This window comes from Pararge aegeria, chromosome 8, assembly GCF_905163445.1.
Source record: "Pararge aegeria chromosome 8, ilParAegt1.1, whole genome shotgun sequence".
Classification (NCBI taxonomy): domain Eukaryota; kingdom Metazoa; phylum Arthropoda; class Insecta; order Lepidoptera; family Nymphalidae; genus Pararge; species Pararge aegeria.
Genome location: NC_053187.1, coordinates 4,375,570 through 4,395,355, shown reverse-complemented (window position 1 = coordinate 4,395,355; position 19,786 = coordinate 4,375,570). Strand labels below are relative to the sequence as shown.

The 19,786-nt window shown below is 38.4% G+C and overlaps 1 protein-coding gene across 1 annotated transcript in view; it reads left to right on the top strand.

Moving 5' to 3' along the window:
* LOC120625536 (5'-3' exoribonuclease 1) overlaps nucleotides 1-19,609 on the top strand; it is a 35,959-nt gene extending 16,350 nt beyond the window's left edge. Inside the window, exons 16-32 of the mRNA XM_039892583.1 lie at nucleotides 394-540; nucleotides 1,440-1,507; nucleotides 2,253-2,464; nucleotides 3,569-3,698; nucleotides 4,996-5,123; nucleotides 5,877-6,058; nucleotides 6,250-6,448; nucleotides 7,330-7,589; nucleotides 8,069-8,215; nucleotides 8,742-8,796; nucleotides 9,849-9,923; nucleotides 10,859-10,932; nucleotides 12,973-13,066; nucleotides 14,452-14,745; nucleotides 15,682-15,782; nucleotides 17,988-18,084; nucleotides 19,463-19,609. Of these exons, the coding sequence (XP_039748517.1) occupies nucleotides 394-540; nucleotides 1,440-1,507; nucleotides 2,253-2,464; nucleotides 3,569-3,698; nucleotides 4,996-5,123; nucleotides 5,877-6,058; nucleotides 6,250-6,448; nucleotides 7,330-7,589; nucleotides 8,069-8,215; nucleotides 8,742-8,796; nucleotides 9,849-9,923; nucleotides 10,859-10,932; nucleotides 12,973-13,066; nucleotides 14,452-14,745; nucleotides 15,682-15,782; nucleotides 17,988-18,084; nucleotides 19,463-19,549 (2,350 nt within the window). The 3' untranslated portion in view covers nucleotides 19,550-19,609. The remainder of the gene's footprint in view (nucleotides 1-393; nucleotides 541-1,439; nucleotides 1,508-2,252; nucleotides 2,465-3,568; nucleotides 3,699-4,995; nucleotides 5,124-5,876; nucleotides 6,059-6,249; nucleotides 6,449-7,329; nucleotides 7,590-8,068; nucleotides 8,216-8,741; nucleotides 8,797-9,848; nucleotides 9,924-10,858; nucleotides 10,933-12,972; nucleotides 13,067-14,451; nucleotides 14,746-15,681; nucleotides 15,783-17,987; nucleotides 18,085-19,462) is intronic.
* The last annotated feature ends 177 nt before the right edge of the window (nucleotides 19,610-19,786 follow it).

The following is a 19,786-nucleotide window of genomic DNA, read 5'->3' as shown; positions in this document are numbered from 1 at the left end:
ACACATTTGTTTATGGGGTTGGAGTCTTTGGGATGTATCCAGCTAAGACAGGTTTTTTTGCTATGTGTAATCATCTGTTCTACGATAAGTTGACTAACAGGCGGATAAAGTTGCGATGGGCCGCTAGTATGTGATAATAGCTGTAATACACAACAGGTTAATAAATACCATCAATTTCAAGGTCACTAAAGCAAAAAATATATACAATCACGTTTGTGTTAAGCGGTTAACACATACCAGTGGCGTGCATATCATATAGGCACTAATGCACTGCCTACTCTTAAAATTTCATATAATCCGAATAGGAAGAGGATTTTTCCATTTTATGCCATTTTCCCCCCTGGTCAATAATCTGGTGCACGCCACTGACACATACTTTATCTTTTTACGCAGAATAATATCAGTTTCCAACGAGAAGAAACGTCTACACCACTTTGACAAGCAGAACAACAATGTCAACGGAGTGAGATTCTCGACGGAAGTAAACATGGGCAACCTGCACAAACAGTGGATATCGGAGCGATCCACTATTATTGAACAGTAAGAACTGATATTTTTGGGTCTACCAATACACTGGCAACACAACATCTCAAGCCACAAGGACTTAGGTGTTGGGTTTTTAACCGACTTCAAAATGGGGACAGTGGCGTGCATAGAGGGTATTCACAGGGTAAGCTGATGATAAAAAATTACGAAAATCTTTAGTACGATTTATAAATTCTTACCGGTAGGCTTTTTATAACTCTTCCAATGCCTATCCTTAAGTTTTTTATAACTCGTACTGAGATTTTCATCATTTTATATTACCTGCATACCCTGTGCTCGCCACTGGTGGGATCACTTCGGATGGTTTTTTTACGTATGGACGGGCATAACTTCGTCACATGTCGACGGATTTGCAAAATAGTTTTTTTCAATAGATGTTGACTTAACCAATTATTAAGTTATGATATAAAAATATTCATTGTAAAGTCAACATCTATTCGTGGTGTATAGCAATTTAAACTTGGTTTTCATAATACACTGCATTTTGTCAACATTTTAAGAAATTGTTATTAAATAAATCACGAGTATTTCTAAAAAGAATAGATGCAGGCGTTAATTTGCGGAATTCCATGATATATTATGAAAATAAAGCAAATTGACTTTTTTTTTAATGATACAATTATTGTCCTAAGGATGCTCCCCTAAGATCTGTTTGGCATAGCGTACAAAGATTAAAGAAATTATAAATTACACAATACAGATTCTACTGCCTTTCGCGGAGTATAGCAAATTAAGCTTTATTATCATATCGAGTATTTCTGCCAGTATTTTTAACCAACGACGATGATGGTGTATAAATTGGATGTCTTTATATGTGGTGTATGTGTGTTTGTAGTCTGTGGCATACTAGCTTCCGAACGGATGAACCGATTTTGACTTTGTTTTTGTTACAGCAATATGAATCGCCTCGGAATTGAGCTCGGTGATGTAAACGTCATAATTCACGCAGTTAACCTGAGAGGTGAGTACGTACGAACAAAGCATTGGTTTACTATCTATTCCACTGGATAATGACCCCAGTTATTAATTAAACTGAAACTGTATCACTTGCTGAACTTAAGCCCCAATTTTTTTTTTTTATTACTATAACATATCATCATAGTAAGCGGTGGCCCAGTGGGTAGGAGTCCGACTTCACCTTCAGGGAGTCGAGGGAGTTCGAATCCCAGCACGCACCTCTAACTTTTAGAAGTTATATGCGTTTTAAGCAATAAAAATATCAGTTATTTCAACGGTGAAGGAAAACATCGCGAGGAAACCTGCATGGTTGTGAGTTCCCCACAATGTTCTCAAAGGTTGTGGAGTCCAACAATCCGTATTGTGGCGGACCTACGGCCAAAACCCTTCTTATGTGTGGGAGTACCCGTACTTTGTAGTGGGCCGGATAGGTTGATATAATGACTTTAACATAAAACCCGCAAAAGATTGGTCTGTTTGTCACGTCAAAATTGTATTGCCAATTTCTAGTTTTTGGTTTTTTTTATAAATTACGTATAGAGCGAATAAAACTTGATGTCTCCTCGAACTTCGATGGGGATTCGATGCGTTTTGATGCGCAGAATTAAATATTCGGTGTCAGCTAATCACCGGGGCGGTAAATTTGAGAACCTGCGCGAAGCTATTACTCGCAGCTAATTTCCGCGACGACATAAAGTTTGTTTCGAACTATATTCGATACACCATATTTGATTTCACACTTCTTACAGGTTACAAATACGCAATACAAGACAACGTAACGATGGTGATGGAGGAGGAATGGTGTAAAGTGGCCTGTGGTTACGCGTTACAAGGCGTGGTTTCTGCCGTGGCCACGCAAATAAGGCCGCCATCAAAGTTCCTGACTCCAAGAGAAGCGTATCCGCCCGGCGATCACTGTTTCCTGCTGACGAACGGACAGTATTATGGTTGTTTGGCCACGGTAAGTGACCTTGAAGTTATTTTGCTTTTCATCAACAGCCTATTACAGTCTGGACATCTCCCAACTGGAGGGTTTGCCCATAGTCACCACGCTGGGCAGGCAGGCTGGTGATCGCAGTAGATGGTAGTAGTAGCACAGAGAACGCTGCTGCTGTTATTCCGTTATCAATCAATCAATAAATTTTTATTTTGCTTGAATATGGTACATGCAACATGTTTATTTTTTTATTTATCTCTTTATATGTACAGCACTATGAAGTTAGGTAAATAAAAGAACAATAGAAATACAAAGACAGAAGTAGAATACAAAAGGCGGCCTTATCGCTTAGTAGGGATCTCTGCCAGGCAATCTTTGGATTAGGACAAGATGAGCGAGAGCGGACAGGTGGTGTAAAATTATTATAAACCTATATTCAAATAGCTAAACAACACAAATACATAAACAAAATTGCACAAATAAGAAAAATATAATACATAAATATAAAATAATACACTAATCAATCATACATAAATACTTAAGAACATATAGATAATAAAAATAAACTCTAGTTTTTGTGTTTCTCTCTATTCGTCCTTTATTTTCCTAACTGTGTAGTTGTGTACAAATAAAGAGTTTAAATAAATAAATAAAAAATAAAAACCTTTTGTTAAATTAAATCATTCTAAAAGATTCGATGCGACCATACCTGCTATGGTCCTTTCTGTCTTATTTTATATAGAAGAGCGCTTAGCTGCAATCACACCTGATGTTAAATGATGATGCAGCCTAAGGCGGAGCGCGCTTGCCTAGAAGATGCCTATTTGCTCTAGACTTGAAGGTCATACTGGAAAATGGAAGCTGAAAGGGCATTCCAGCGTGAGCATTTCGCGGTGCGTATCAGAAGCGAAGGTGCAAAGTTCTTCGTACGCGTCTATGGTATATCAACTAAGTACGGATGCAGATCCTTGCAGTGCTGGTGGTTCGATGGTAAAAAGTTGAGGGGGGAACTAGATCAAACAGTTCTTCAGGACACTCCGAAATATATCTTTTAGAATACCGAAAGTCAGGCAAACTAGCGACGTTTGACAGACTCGCTCGACTTCAGTGGTTGCACTTTGGTTCCAGGTGGTAAGCTCGGAAGCAATACGAAGTGGTCGGATAAAAGTGACCGTACAGGAGAGTGTCGAGCCAACTCCCACTGTGCACGCGGCCGCTAGTCCGTACCGCTCCGCACACCACGCGGCCGCTGCTTGCGGTACGTATACGTATAGCCTATCTGTTCAGTATTCAAACCATAGTTATCCAATTTTTGCAACTGGTGATATTGAGTTCACTCCTGCTTACTATGGTTCCGTTCCGGCGATCGCTGAGTGGCCGAATACCCGGTGGCACAAGGCACCACCAGCGCTTCTAGCGGTCGGAAACGCATAGACTATCGCCATTATTGTTCGAAACAACCCTCGTTCGTAACGACATCAAAAATCGAAACCTCTTACAAAAGAATTGCCCCAGGCGTAGTTCAAGACCTTTTCTTCATAAGTTTTGTGTTGTGCCGTGCTCAATCAGCTGGAAGAAGACTGCTGCGTAACCTGGACGTTCCAGTAACTGTGAGTAGTTATTTTTTTGCTTGTTGCCGAATTTGTGTAACTATAGGTGAAACTGAACATATCTAGGTCCTTCGAGATAAGAATCCCCCACTATCCATTAAATGTTAAAAGTGCATGTAATTAATCAACTTCTTACTAATTTTAGTAGTAGTTGTAGAGCTTTTTGTCACTGAGCTCGTCCGTAGAAGTTCTACCGCCATGCTCATTTCTGCTGATAAGCAGCGGTCTGAAGGGTGTTTACCGGTGTCATCATCCTCATCATATCAAACCATTAACGGCTCACTACAGGGCACGAGTCTCCTCCCACAATAGGCCGTAGTCCACCATGTTTCTTCAGCGCGGATTGGCGGACTCCACACACCTTTTTTGCCTTTGCGCATTTTTTTATTTTTGTTGTATTACTGTTTCTAATATTTATTATCTTTATGCCTTAATTGTGTGCAATAAATAATGTATCTATCTATCTTTTTATAACATTATGGAGAACTCTCAGGCATGCAGGTTTACTCACGATGTTTTCCTTCACCGTTGAAGCTTTTGATATTTTAATTGCTTAAAACGCACATAACTAACAAAAGTTAGAGATGCGTGCTGGGATTCGAACTCGGCCCCGCGGAAAGTGAAGTCTAAGTCCTGCCCATTGGGCTATCAACGCTTCTATCTATCATCTATCTTTAACTACATGCAAAAGAGGCTTAACGCCTCAGATTGAATGACACAGGGCGAAACTTTTTCAATAGTGAGGACTTTACTATAGTTTTTTTCTTTAAAGATTTTAAACTAAGATTTTCGTGGTTAATCGACGACGGGACTCAGCGACGACTGAGTCCCGTCGTGACCACGATCCATGCAACTGGGTCGTAATATCGACAAATACAAAATATTATCTTGGTATGTACCCGTTTAACTATATTTAAGTAATGTTTTTTTTAATGTCCCACACAGGTCTATCAACACACACGTTATCTCGGATCACGGGGACTGTGCTGGTGGTGATGGGTGAGAGAAACGACCTCCCCACTGAGACCCAGAACAAAGTCAACGTTGGACTGAATCTTAAGTTCAACAAAAAGGTTAGACCAAATACTTTACGGGAACATGATCCATCGTTAAAGACCTGAAAATGTATAAGTTTTATAATTTCTCAATATACCAACACGTGGGTGACATTATGGTATTTATTTTTTGTAATCATGTCTATGATAATAAAAGCCTTTTGTTAAACTTTAACTTATTTAACTTTATTTAACCAATTTCTGGAAAGTTGCATATAATTGATAATTTTTTCGAAAAATAAGTTCGTATGAAGTGTCACTTCTTACGTGAGTACACTAGTACACGCAAACATTTATTTTTTTGGGCTAAGCCCTCTCTTTTTTTGGGCTACGCCCTCTCTTTTTTCGCGCGTACGTTCGAAGGTTGGCTGGTAGAAAATGCTATAGCAATAAGTACAAAACCAGTTCAAGCAATGTTTTTAACATATTAATTCAATTGAATTTACTATACAAGAAGAATGAAATATCCTCATGAATAAAGATTGCACCACATAACAATAATTAATTTGTACAACAAGCGACAGACTCTCTTATTATTATCTGCAGTCGAGAGCGTAGTATCAGTACTCAATTCCTTCACAGCTTGAAATAAACGATTTGCATTTTGTACGTTAATGACAAGTACGTTAATGACCTTGGCGCGGAGAAAGCAGTCAAATGTTCAAATTTCAATATTAAAATTAAAAGATCTATTTTTTAAGAATAGAAAACAAAGGGTTATTGGTTTTCTATTTTAGAATTTTCTTAGTAAGTATCTGTCTTCGTTCACAGAATCAAGAAGTATCAGGCTACACTCGTCGCTGCAAGCTCACAAACGCTTGGCTGTATTCAGAGCGTTGTATCGAGCTAGTGAAGGCATATGTGAGGCAGTTCTCCGACCTGTTTGACAAACTGATCTACTCGATGAACAACGATATATTCTTCGAGAGTGATTTGTGGCCTGATGAAATAGGGTAAGAACTCAGCGCTTATTAATATCCCATTGCTTAGCACAGGTATAAATCTATTACCAATCACATTTGGGTACGGTTCTCCTCCAAGAGTCGGAGGGATTAGGTCATAGTCCATTATGCTGGTCAAGTGCAGAATCGAAGACTTTTCACGTTTACAAATGGTCCATAATGAAATTAAAAATTGTCTACAGACAAAGCAAACCCCAGGAGATAGTTAAATGGATCAAGAGCCAGCCCCACAGTACGGCGATGCGAAGGGAATGCGGCTCTGATGCACTCGAGCCTGAGGAGATGAAGGTGCTGTTTAGTACTCTCCACCAACAGCTAACGCAATTGAAGAGTCTCGAAAAGAGCGTCACGCTGCACGTCAAGTGGAACCTGCTCTATAAGGTGAGGAGCTATCGTCTAACACTGAAGTTACCAATTTTATTTGCCCATGGAAAACTAATGTATCATACTTTTTTTGAGCTCTATCTGGCTATTTTGATAACTAAAGTGTTGACCTTTAAGTTTGAATGTATTCATGTTATCGAGACCAAGAAATAACAAATAATTTAAAATGGAACCATGTCAGAGTGCTCTGAAACTGTGACGTCTACAAAAAGAGTGCGGTCTTTCTTTACTTTCTATTAATATATCCCTGCTGGGTACAGGCCTCCTACCTCATATGAGGGAATTGGAGTTTGCGACCCGCCGCGCTGCTCTCATGCGAGTTCTCAGTGGGAATAACCGGGCTCTACGTGCTCTTGTAGGTAAGGGTGCAGGCCCGCCGTAGTCCAAAATTCTGGCAAAGCCACACACTCATGAAATACAAGTTCAACTTTACACCTTACTAGCGGTCCCTCGCGACTTCATCCGCGTATAAGTCAACCTTAAAAAAATTGACATATGCTGTCGCGGACTTTTTTTTTTAGAACTTTAAAAAGGGAACAAGTTTGGCACACGTTCTTTTATCGAAACTTTAACCGTTTACTCAGCGCACTCAGCGGAAGCTCTAAAAAGGAAAGAAAGCCCCGATTTTTAAACATTCTTCATTGGTGCTACGCACCTATTTGTGTTGGCGTGATAATATTTAGCCTATAGCCTTTCTCGATAATGGGCTATCCAGCACAGAAAGTGTTTTTCAAATCGGACCAGTAATTCCTTTAATCATCGCGTTCAAGTAGTCAAACAAACTCGTCAGCTTTATATATTAGTATATGAAAAAAAACATAGCCCAAATTGTACATTACATCTTCTAGTTCATTCCTCTCTACTTTATTCTTGTCCAGCCGGAACTTCACGAAGGCAACATCCAACCGGACCCAAAGGCCGACTTCAAAATGTACGACCGTGTTATCTGTGTCGCTCGTAACATTACCGTACCGCTGGGTGCCAAGGGCACCATAACAGCAGTGTACCAACCTTCAGACGGCAACACCGTGAGACTGTCAGACAAACTGAACGCGCAGCCAACCTACCAAGTGATGTTCGATGAACCTTTCTCCGGAGCGCAAACTGAGGATTTGTTTGAAGAAGCAAGGTTTTATAGGTGAGTTCCGTTAAGCACAGCTTATAAAGCGGTTATATTTATCTTTGCAGTTTTGGTTGTAGAAAGATAAATTTAATATATATTTGAGAAATGTAATTCGAGTAAGTGAACGGTTTTCTTGTGTAGTCGTTGACTGGGTTGATTGACCGCTCATTTTCTATCACACATTCAGCACCTCGGTGATGTACTTTATTTAGTTTTTTTAATGCTTTGTCCACTGAACACCACATTAAAAGCGGTTTAATATAGCGTTTCCAAATCAATGTGCTTGAACGAAACAGATCTCAACATAATTGTACTTCTGCATTAATAAATAGATTTTCTTGGTCGTAGATAATATATTTTAAACTATAGCGTTGTTCTATTTTGATTTAGCAAGCGTAATATTAAAAAATAATACTCGAGGTAAAATGGCCCTCATAATGTAGATGTTACATAAATAGCTATGAATTTTATGAACTCAATATTTCGTACCATAGGATGCTACCAACCAACATGTTGAACATATCCTTCGGTCGGAAGTTGCGGGACTCTGTGAGCTGTGCGGAAACTCAGCCCTTCACATACACAAGACCTACCATCTTACGCAGAGACGACGGCCATAACTCTGCTTTCGCCAGCTACAGGTAACTTATAACTTTTTATATCTCTTAAGAAGTTTTTGGAATGGTATATCTTTAGCTTATAAAACTATGTAATTAAACAAAGACAGAAAATGAAGGGGAAAAAAATAATTATAGAAAAAAAAAAGTTAACGTATTTGATAAGAAGCCGGCAAGAAACTCAGCAGTTGCTCATTTCCAACATCGTTCTACAATTTAACAATCTTTGTTCTATCTTGTCTGAGATGAAAGCGGAGCGGCTTCATTCCAGGCAACCTTGTCATTAAGAAATTCATCAATAGTATAGTAACCTCGATGTATTATATTAAATTATTAAAATTACGGTTACATTAGGCTTAGCACGTGTTCCTAGCATGCCATGCGAAGTGTTAATCTGCTTACAGGCGATGCTCTCCCACTAACTTCTGGTTAGCCATCTGCTTGGTCCGTAAGCTATTACTGAAATACCTACTTCTTAAGTTGCTCTCGCGATTATGAACTTTAAGCTTCCATTTATAAGGTTCTTTGTAACAATATGTTGTTGTTACAGTCCACCAAGAGAAATCTCACCGGGAACAGACAACATCAAAAACGGAACACAACAGGTAAGTTGGTTGACCCTTTTTTTCCCCTATTTATTGCACAACCAGAAATCGGCATACAAAAGGCAGACTTACACAAGTGTTTCTCTCGCACGGGTGTGGCCAAAAAAACAAAAAGAAAATATAATTTATATATAGCTTATAACTGCATACATGTATAACTCAAATTATACTCACAATTAACCTCTATAAAAAAGCGGGTGTGACTAAAGAAAAGAAATAAACTACATGCATAAAACAGTGATAAAAGGGTACATGGAAACCGGGAAAGGATGTTACTCAAACTTTTTCAAGAGAAACGAGTCTTCTTGACCAGTCTCTTAAACGACGGTCTCGAAGTAGCACTTTTGATCGACAACTCGTTCCACAGCACTGTTTCAAGAGTTAAAGTGTCTGTCATATAACACTTCTTATAAGCAGGCACCGACAACATACTATATTATAAAGTATTATATGATATATATAGATGTATTATTTATATTGAAAATATATAAAAAGTAAAATATATTATAGATTAAAAAAAATATATATATAAATGCGAAGTCGCAGGGATGTCACTGATTCTTATTGAGAAGGTGCTCTTAGGGTGTTTTTCGACTCGAACACCGTTCCAGCACCATTTTTACGCCGGTTCAACTCCAATTTTGGTTTGTTTCTACCTTTGGCACAACCTAATGGACCGATTTTGATTAAATGTTACACATATGTAACTTGAAATCTGTAGAAATGGATAGATGGAATCAATTGACAAGATAAAGATTGCAATGTGTAGGTAACGTCGTCAAGGCATCGAAGGGGTTTTCAGCGTAAATCCCTAAACATTGTAATCTTTGTTTTCAGTAGTTACATAATAAAACACATTGAGTTGATAAGTAAAAGAACCAAAAGAAGTTTTGTATAATTTTCAAAAATCAATTATCCATCAATTTCTTGGGTCTTCGTTAAAATCACTAGTGAAATCCCAATTTCATTACATAACTAGACACACACATTGCAAAATTTCAATGTGATATGAACAAAAAGCATACAAATATGTACTTGAATAATTTTCACAGGATAATGCAACGAGTTTATTAAAAAGCCTGTTGAAGATAAGCGAAAACGAACCGGAAACTAAACACAAAAACAAGGTAACTATTTTTCTTTTTTTTTACCGACCTAAGACAGCTTAACGTGTTCTCCGAGGCAGGCTTTCCTAACTTCGAGTTGGTATCGAGAATGTCATAACAGGAAAACTCAATATCCAACCATTGTTGGCCCGACTCAGGACCTCGTGACACTGATATACAACCCAGGACGTGCTGTAATCGAACATGACCATAATCACAAGGCCAAAGAGGAAGTTCAGTAAGTAAAACACAGATATGTTAACATTACATAGTATTATGTCACTGCCAAGACAGCATTATATTTACTTGTTTTTAGTTTCTTTAATTTAATCTAGTAACCTTATTTTAAGATATTTTCTTGTTTTAATGTTCTCATTGATATGTTCTTGTGTAGCGTGTACTTTATGTGATGTTATTTGTGTTGTTTTTTTCTCAAACAGAAGATTATGGTTAAGTCTTATGGCATATATTTTTTTATAATCTATTTGATTTACGATAGATTGGCGCAGTTTGCAGCGACCCTGCTTTCTGAGTCCAAGGCCCGGGGTTCGATGCCCACTACTGAAAACCGTTTGTGTGATGAGCATGAATGTATTCTAAGTATTTATGTATCTTATTAATAAAAATATTCATCAGTCATCTTAGTACCCATAACACAAGCTACATGCTTACTTTGGGGCTAGATGACGAAGTGTGTATTGTCGTTGTATATTTATTTTATTCCTGGTACAGACAGAGCTGGGTATGCCCCTTTTATTACATTAATGCCAAATTCTACTCAGCGAAGTTTTATCCCTTCCGACTCTGTGACTGCTTTCTTCACATCACTTCACCGATCTATATATTACTTTTATTTAATAGTAATAAATAGATGTGGTCACTAAAGGTTATACTATATATTTAGTGCATTCAACAAAACAGTGCCTCAAGTATGTGATTTATTTTTGTTGTTTTAGACGCGGAACCCGCCTGAGCCGAATTCGAGCTGGCGCGTCAAGAATGATACGCCGCAAACATCAACGCCTACGAAGTAAGCTACAGTTTTCTAACCTTAGAAGTGACAGGTTCCGATTTCCATTACCAGGGTTTGAGACTAAGTTGCGCGATTCTGTAATAGCTACAACAAGTTGCCAACCCGGGGGTTAAAAAGCTGTGATAGACCAGTGCCATCGCACCTCTAACCTTGCGGAGTTATGTGTATTTTGAATTTCAGCAATATAAATATCATTCGCTTTAACGGTTAAGGAAAAACGTCGTGAAGAAACCAGCATGCCAGAGTTCTCCATAATTTTCTCAAAAGGCGTGTGAAGTCTACCAATTCGCATTTGGGCAGCATGGTGGAGTCATTCTGTGAGAAGACCCGTGCACAGTGGGCCTTTAATAAGGATTTAAAAGACAAAATATTACCACACAGTTGTAAAAAAAATATTTAATTTAATAATTATATTTCAAGCAGCACAGTTCGACCATTTTGGAATTTGTTATCTGGGTAAGAATTTTTAGATTTATTCACGTACTAATGTAATGGAACGAAGTTCGAAATGTACAATGTTATTTTGCTTTATGCTACACAATAAGCAAAAGAGTGTATAAAGGTCGTAATAATGACAGTAATAAATAATAGTGAGGTATGTTCATACGATTCTTATTCCACACTCGGTGCAGGAATGTAGTGTTTTCCACCCGCAGTTTAGGTACAGAATGCCAATTTTCCGAACATGAGATATGAAAAAGTCGGCAGAAATCCTTATATATTATGAATCAATATTATTATAATTTAAGTGCATATGTAGGTTAATTTTAAGAAGATTAATCAACTTGACTAAACATTTTGGTATTGGCTGCCATTTGAGGATGTTTTAATATTTTGGTATTTAATTTAGTTATTACTTTGGGAACCAAATTAATTTTGAAATTGATTGCATTATCATAGCACCGTGTGCTTAAATAGGGTATATAAGTCACATTAGGGCGCATGAGCGAAGCCCTTACATGTAATTTAAAATAATAATAAAAAAAAACAAAAAAAAAACAACCAGTCGCTGTTGCCAGTGAATCAATTAAATATTATAATTATTATTCGTTTAAAATAATGATAATGATTTTTGCACGCCAATCTAGGCGAATATGTAGATCGTGAATTACGCTTAATATCTATGTTTTTGTACCATGTTCAAGCAAAAAAATTAATAAATAAATATAATACAATGTATGAGTACGTATAAAGATACACTGCTCCCTGCACTTTACATTAGCATGTCGCATGTCGGGGATGAAAACCCATAAATTTCGCTAACAAAAATAAACAGCTCTCTTATCAAACTCTTAAGCTTTATTTAACACTAGCTGTTGCCCGCGTTCTTTGTCCGCGTTTTTTATTTTATTTTTTACAAATACCATGGGGACCGTTTCCTAAGACAAAAACTAGCTATGTTACTTTCCACCACTCTTTCAACTAACTCTGTCCTAAAAATCTACTCGATTTGTTGCTTGATTTGTTTTGACGACCTCCACGGCGCAACGGTGAAGGCAATGAATTTAAAGTAGGAGTTATAATTTCTGAATTTTCTCTGGTCTGGTCTGCTTGGTTTGGTTTTGGTTGTGGTTCCGGGAGGCTTTGGCCGTGGCTAGTTACCACCCTACCGACACAGACGTGCCGCTAAGCGATTTAGTGTTCCAGTCCGATGACGCGTAGTAACTAGTAACCAATTAGGGGTATGACTACCATACTTTCTTACAGGTTAGCCCGCTACCATCTTAGACTGCAGCATCACTTACCAACAGGTGAGATTGCAGTCAAGGGCTAACTTGTAGTGGTATACAAAAAACAATTAAAGTTAGAACTTGAAGTAAGGACAAACAAATAAACAGACTCTCGCATTTATAGTAACACCCGGTAGTTTACGAATATGGTTATCGCCATCATCTCACTACCGTGTACGTGTGTTCTGTTGTAATATACGCACCATAAGTGCTATCTATAAGTCAACTTGAAAAAAGATTTTTTTGAATTTGACTTACGAAATATTAGTAAGAATATGAATTTATTAACATAATATTGCTGTTTCAGAGCACCGAACTGGCGCGCGCACGCGAAAAACGAAACCTCGTACAATGCAGTGCCGCCTTCGGACAATAATGACGTGGCAAGTGGTGGATATAAGGTAAGGATAGCTGTTAGTTGCTGGTGGTTTAAGTAACCTTACACCACACCCTCCTTAACATGTTCAAAAGCAGACCACGATGCTCGGTACATTATTTAAAAGGATCTACGTGTATCAGAATAACGAAGCAATATTGAAGGATGCATAAGTCTATTTCATAACGCATCAATCTTTAAAAGTATTGAATCAAAAAAAGCATATTTATTTTTCCATACAAACGAATTCAGAACATTCTAAGTGTTTACTTCTGACAAGCCTAATGAAGATATAATACCGACACGCGCATAGTACCTACGCTACGCAACGCGTACCTAACAAAGCAACTGTAGTCACTTGATTTCTTTCAGTAAAAACTATTGGCATTTCTGTTTCTCAGAATAGTCTCGGATACAGTACATTATTCATTATTAGTATTATTTCGGTTTTCATTTACACGTTGTATTTACAAAAGTTTCTTAATAGCAACCGCAGCAAGATTAATGTGTTCTGCTCTTTTTATTATTCCACTACAATCTCACCTGGTGGTAATGATGCAGTCCAAAATGGCAGCGGGCTAACTTGTTTGGAGTATGGTAGTCATACCCCTCATAGGATTCTACGCGACGTCGCACCGGAACACCAAATCGCCTAGCGGCACGTCTCTGTCGGTAGGGTGCCATAAGACAAGAGCAGAATTTTGCCAGCGTATTCCCTTCTCATTGTGAGAGGAGACCAATGCCCTGTAATGGGCCAGTAATGAGTTGATATGTGTGATGATGATGATTACTTGTATAAATGTATGTAATGTCTTTTTTTTTTAGTGTTTTTTACCTGCACTTGGAGGAATTATCAATTTTTATAAATTTAAAATGCATTTAAAAATTTGAACCTTCTTCTTCTTCTTTTTGGTTTATTGGTTCTGCGCGCTGAGCGATTGAACCATTGTCAATTAGGATTTGAACCTGCGTCTCTCTGGCAATCGCGGGCTGAGTGCTTTCTCCAATTAAGCTACGGCTCTCCTACCGTCGATGCCGAAATTAGTATATGCCTTTCACATCAGTCTTATAGCGACTGTAGCGTCATCTAGTAGGAAACGTTGCAGTTTCGATCTACTTTTTCAAAGGTCCAATGATACACTAATTTCAGCATCGACGGTAGGAGTGCCGTAGCTTAATTGGAGAAAGCGCTGAGGCCGCAGAGAGTCTGAGGTCTCTTGGTTCCTCGCAAGAGTCACCAAGTCGAGAGTCGCAGGTTCAAATCCTGTCGGTTCCGAAAATTTATATATGCATTATAAATTTATAAAAAATGGAGTGAGATAATTTAATATTTGTCTAAGGATTTTAAGATGGTCCGATGCGAATAAAGTGCGCGTTTCAGTTGAACATTTTCTACTTTATTTCTCGTAGAATCAACCGCCAATGCCGCCATACCCAACGTTTGCCCAACCGTTCCAAGGCCCGGGACCAAGCCAATCACCGTTCCCGCAGCTAAACTATCCACGCAACCAGTTCGGTTACCAGGACCGCAACCACGTGCCGCCGCGCAACCAACAGAGCAACCATAGCTATAACAGCAACCAGAGCATGTTCAGCAACCAGCCGACCGGCAACCAGGACAATTTCGGCAACCACGCGTTCCCTAAACACCTTCCGAATGTCAACCCAGCTGTGACCTTGGGACCTGCGTGGATAAAGGGGCAGGTAAGATACTAAGTCTTTAATATTTTTTCATCCATATACAAATGTCTATGGCTAGAGAGAATGCAATACATTTTTGGACTGTTATTGATGTTTTTTTAAATTCCATTGCAAATTAAACTTTGTCGTTCTATTTTTGCTAAGAGATTAACTCATTGGCTTGCCTCGCTTTTTTTATTCCGAGTTCCGTACCGAAACGATAAAATAGGACTATAACTAATATAAATATATATACTACGACGATACACACATCGCCGTCTAGCTTGTGTTGTGGGTACTAACTGACTGATGAATATTATTATGAATAAAATACATAAATACTTGTAATATTAGCTGTGTCGGTAGCTGTTCTATGGATCACCTCATTTCTGATTTGATCAAGTAGAGATACTACGAGCATAGCTCTTTCCGCCGCTCGCTGAGTTACTTTTAACCCTCTTATGAGATTCATATAAAGGGCCCACAATAAGGAGTTTAAATAAATAAAATTAAATAGACATTATATTTTTGTCCTGGTTTTAATGATACTGGTACGAAAACCTTTGTGAGCGATTCCGACTCGCACCCGGACGGTTTTTTCCAATCGATAAATTAGTTCGAAACTCTCGAAAGCGTGTTAACAATTTCCGCTTCGAATTCCTCAAATGATTAAATAAATGAATAAATAAATAAATAAATATACTACGACAACACACACATCGCCATGTAGCCCCAAAGTAAGTAGCTTGTGTTATGGGTACACAAGTGTATATACATAAATACTTATAATATACAAATAAACACCCAGAAACTGAAAAACATTAATCTTCATCACATAAATATTTTCCAGTTGTGGGAATCGAACCCACGGCCTTGGACTCAGAAAGCAGGGTCGCTGTCCACTGCGCCAGTCGGCCGTCAAAATGATTGGTAATTATGTATTTTTTTTTTAATTCACAGAGCTTACGAACTGTTGAGAATTCCAATCCGTCTATGCCTAACCAGAGTGCGAACGGTGAAAAGTTCAACAATCCCTTTATTCCTCTACAAGCGCAAACTAGGTAAGTCATATTTTCTGTTTTTTTTTATTCTACTATAAGCTAGCCCTTGACTGACTGACAATCACAGCACGTTTTTGTCGGAAAAATGGCAACGAGCCACGACCGAAGACTCCCGCCAGACCAGAGAAAACAACTGCAAAATCAAAGTCAAAAATAGCTTTATTCAAGTAGGCCCACAGGTGACACTTTTGATGCTTACATAAGAATTAGACGGTAGTGCGATGATGGTGCGGATTGGTGGACTTCACACTTCGAAAGCATTATTGAGGCTGTAAGGCATGCAGGTTTCCTCACTATCCTATCCTTCACCGTTAAAAGCAAGTGTTATTTAAATTGCCTCAATCAAAAACGCACGTAACTCCGAAAAGTCGGTGGTGCGTGCCGGGGTTCGAACTAGGTCTCTACGAAAGAAAAGCCGAAGCCTTACCCAAAAGGCTATCACCGCTTCTCTTAGCATTATTAAAGTGTTATTGAAGTCGTAAAAATTCTAATTAATTTGTAAAATATCTAACACAGTGTCAGCCCTCACACGTCAGCCACTTGATATGATGATTGAATGATCGATTCTTCGAGTGTTTGTTAACAACTGGTTTTCCCCCTGGTTTACTATAACCCGGGGGGGAGGGGGTTTATAATAAAAGCCCCGACACTTATAACAATGTCACTTGACCCTAACTCTCATACGTCATCAACCCATTACTGACCCTCTAGGGGCCCCAGAACAATACGATAACCTTCTAGAGCGAGAAGGGTATAGGCCGAAGACAACCACGCTGGTTGGTGTACTTCACACGCATTTGAGAACATTATGGAGGACATTTTGGCGTTGCAGGAAAACGCACATAACTCCGCGGAAAGTTATATGTGCATTTGTAATCATATCGATGGAAAATTATATTATCTTATCAATTTCAATAAGTATAAAAAAATCGATGGCCTCACACCGCTTTATCGAGTCACTCAATGATTGTTAAAAGCACTTGTGCACTGTGATGCAATCAAAATGGCGCCTGCCACTATCGACATTCTGAATAACATATTAGCAATGGCGTGCATTTCATACATGCACAAAAGAACTGCATACCAAATTTATTTTATATAGCTCGTATTGGCGGGGGATATTTCTATTTTATGCTATATATCTGCTTTATGCATACCCTGGCCGAAGACCCTGAGCACGCCAATGCATATTAGCAACAGTATTCAGTTCTTCCACTTCCACGTCCACTGCTGGACATAGGTCTTTTGTAGGGAGTTTCAAATTCCACGGTTTTGTGTCACTGCGCTTAACAGTGCGAGCCTGCCATTCCAACACCTTGGAACCCCAACGTCCATCCCTTCTCCGAACTATGTGCCCAGCGTCACTCACGCATAAGTAGAAAGTAGAAGGAGAAGTTAAAAGGCAGTTAAAAAAAAGACTAACCTTATCATCGTGAGCTGGCACTTATTCAGACCAAAAGTCACATAAAGAAGATCTCTGACACCATGTCAGAGGATAACTGAGTGCGAAACAAATTAAAAAAAAACTATGTTCCCCGCCCATTGCCACTTCAGCTTCGCGACTCGTTGAGCTGTGTCGGTAACTGGTTCTTCTACGGATCTCCACATTTCATTTGATCTGCTCACGTAGAGATATTCCGAGCATACATTGGTTACTTATAAGGAATTCATCCGTGCGTTATACTTACTACTAGCGCATCTGATATTAATGTTTTCCTATATGAGCCGCGCCATTAAATAATGGATTTATAAAAAGCGGTGAATGTCGTGCTATCTCTTTCGCACAATAAACTGGCGTGCGAACATTGTGCGAAAAAGATAACATGACATCGGCTACCTTTTTAGGGTTCCGTACCCAAAAAGTAAAACGCGAGCGTACTAAGACACCGCTGTCCGTCCGTCTGGATGCCTTTATGTCCGTCTTTCAACAGACTGTTTCTCATGAACCTTGATAGAGAGACGGTTGAAATTTTCACAAATGATGTATTTGTGTTGTCGCTATAACAACAAATAATAAAAACCAGAATAAAATAAATATTTAAGGGAGCTCCCGTACAACATACCGTTTTAATAGAACCCCTGGTGTGTGAATTCGAGTCGCGTTTGGCTTGTTTTTAAATCTATTCTTTAATGGAGCGGGTTATACAAATTAGCTTCCGCAGTTCTACACAGTATAACCATTATCCAACGCGTTTTTGTTCGCAGGCGACAAAACTCAAGCGGTACTTCATCAAGGCAAGATCTGGAAACCCTTCCAGCGCCTAACCCCGCGCCGACGCAATCACAGCCCATGGCTCAACAAGTAAGCATTGATCATTAATATGAACCCTTTACCGTTGATAGACGTCACACGAATTATAAAACATCATGTAGAACTCACAAGCATAAAAAATCGTGACGATTTTTTTTCTTCACCGTTAAAGTCATAGATATTTATTTTGTCGCTATAACCACAATCAAAAATGTATATAAACGTGTTTTTCACTATATCTAAAATTCATAGTGTATACGAAAGCACCTTGTTGCGGAACCCTTCGAATGCAAGGCCAACTCGCTTTTTGCCGTTTTTTTTCGCCTTAGCCTTAACTTCCTTGACCGATTGGCGCAGTTTGCAGTGATCCTGCTTTCTGAGTCCAAGGCCGTGGGTTCGATTCCCACAACTGGAAAATGTTCGTGTGATGAGGATGAATGTTTTTCAGTGTCTGGGTGTTTATGTGTATATTCGAATTATTTATGTATATTATTTATAAAAATATTCAACAGTCATCTTAGTACCCATAAAACAAGCTACGCTTACTTTGGGGCTAGATGGCGATGTGTGTATTGTTGTAATATATTTATTTATTTATATTTTAACTTCTTAGTTTAAATTTAATAACATGATTAATTAAATTTCATTCCCTGTAGGTTTTTTTTTTATAGTTTTTAATTTTATAACATATTTAATTTAATTTCATGATCCCTAGGTTATTTTTAATAGTTTTTACATATTATTCTTTGTTGGTTTATAAAGAATAAAATGTAAAAAATATAAAAAACCCTTTAAGTACAAAAGTGATTACAAAAGTTACAAAGTCAATTTTATTATTAGTTACAATGTTTGCTTCTGCGATTTCATACATCGAATAGGTCGTTTTTCCTATACGCATTCGCCATCATCAAATCATTATCGGCCCACCACAGAGCACGGATTTCCTCTCAGATTGGGAAGCGTTTAGGCCGAAGTTAACCTCGCTGGACAAGTGCGGATCGGTAGTCTTGAGACCTTTGATAACATTATGGAGAACTCTCAAGCATGCAGTTTTCCTCACGACGGCTCCCTACACCGTTGAGGCCAGTCATATTTAACTGCTTAAAACGCACATAACTCCGATAAGTAAGAGGCGCGAGCCGGGGGTTCAACTCGGTCCAGAGGCGTGCACAGGGTTCTTAACTTGGGTATGCATAAAGCAGGAAAATGGCATACAATGGAAAAATCTTTCCCCTTTATGAGTTTTGTACAATTTTTTTTTTTTGGGTAGGCAGCGCTTTTGTGCTTGTATGAAGTGCACGCCACTGACTTTGTCGCATCGACAGGGAAGCCTTAGCTGTCTCTAAGGCTATCTAAGCTTCACTACACATTATGCTAAGATAATAAAAAAAAAGCAATGAATTAATTAGGTTGTATGCATTCTCTCTAGGTTCAGAAACAGCAACAGGCAACGTCGAAACCGCAAAGGAAGAAGAAAACTAGAATAGCGGCAAATCTACCCTTCCAATTGGATTAGTGTACTGTAATAAATGACATGACAATCAAATGATAAAATAAATGTACATTATACACATGATCAGCGACATAGTTATATTTACACAACAAAATCTTTACTAAGTGTAGCTAGTGAAATTTGATTCGTAACATACGTAGACAAAATATTTTTCTGTTTCTTATACTTATTCCACTTGTCAAGGTGTGAAACTTGATTAAAAAAAAATCGATACAAAATACCTATAAAATAACCTATTTA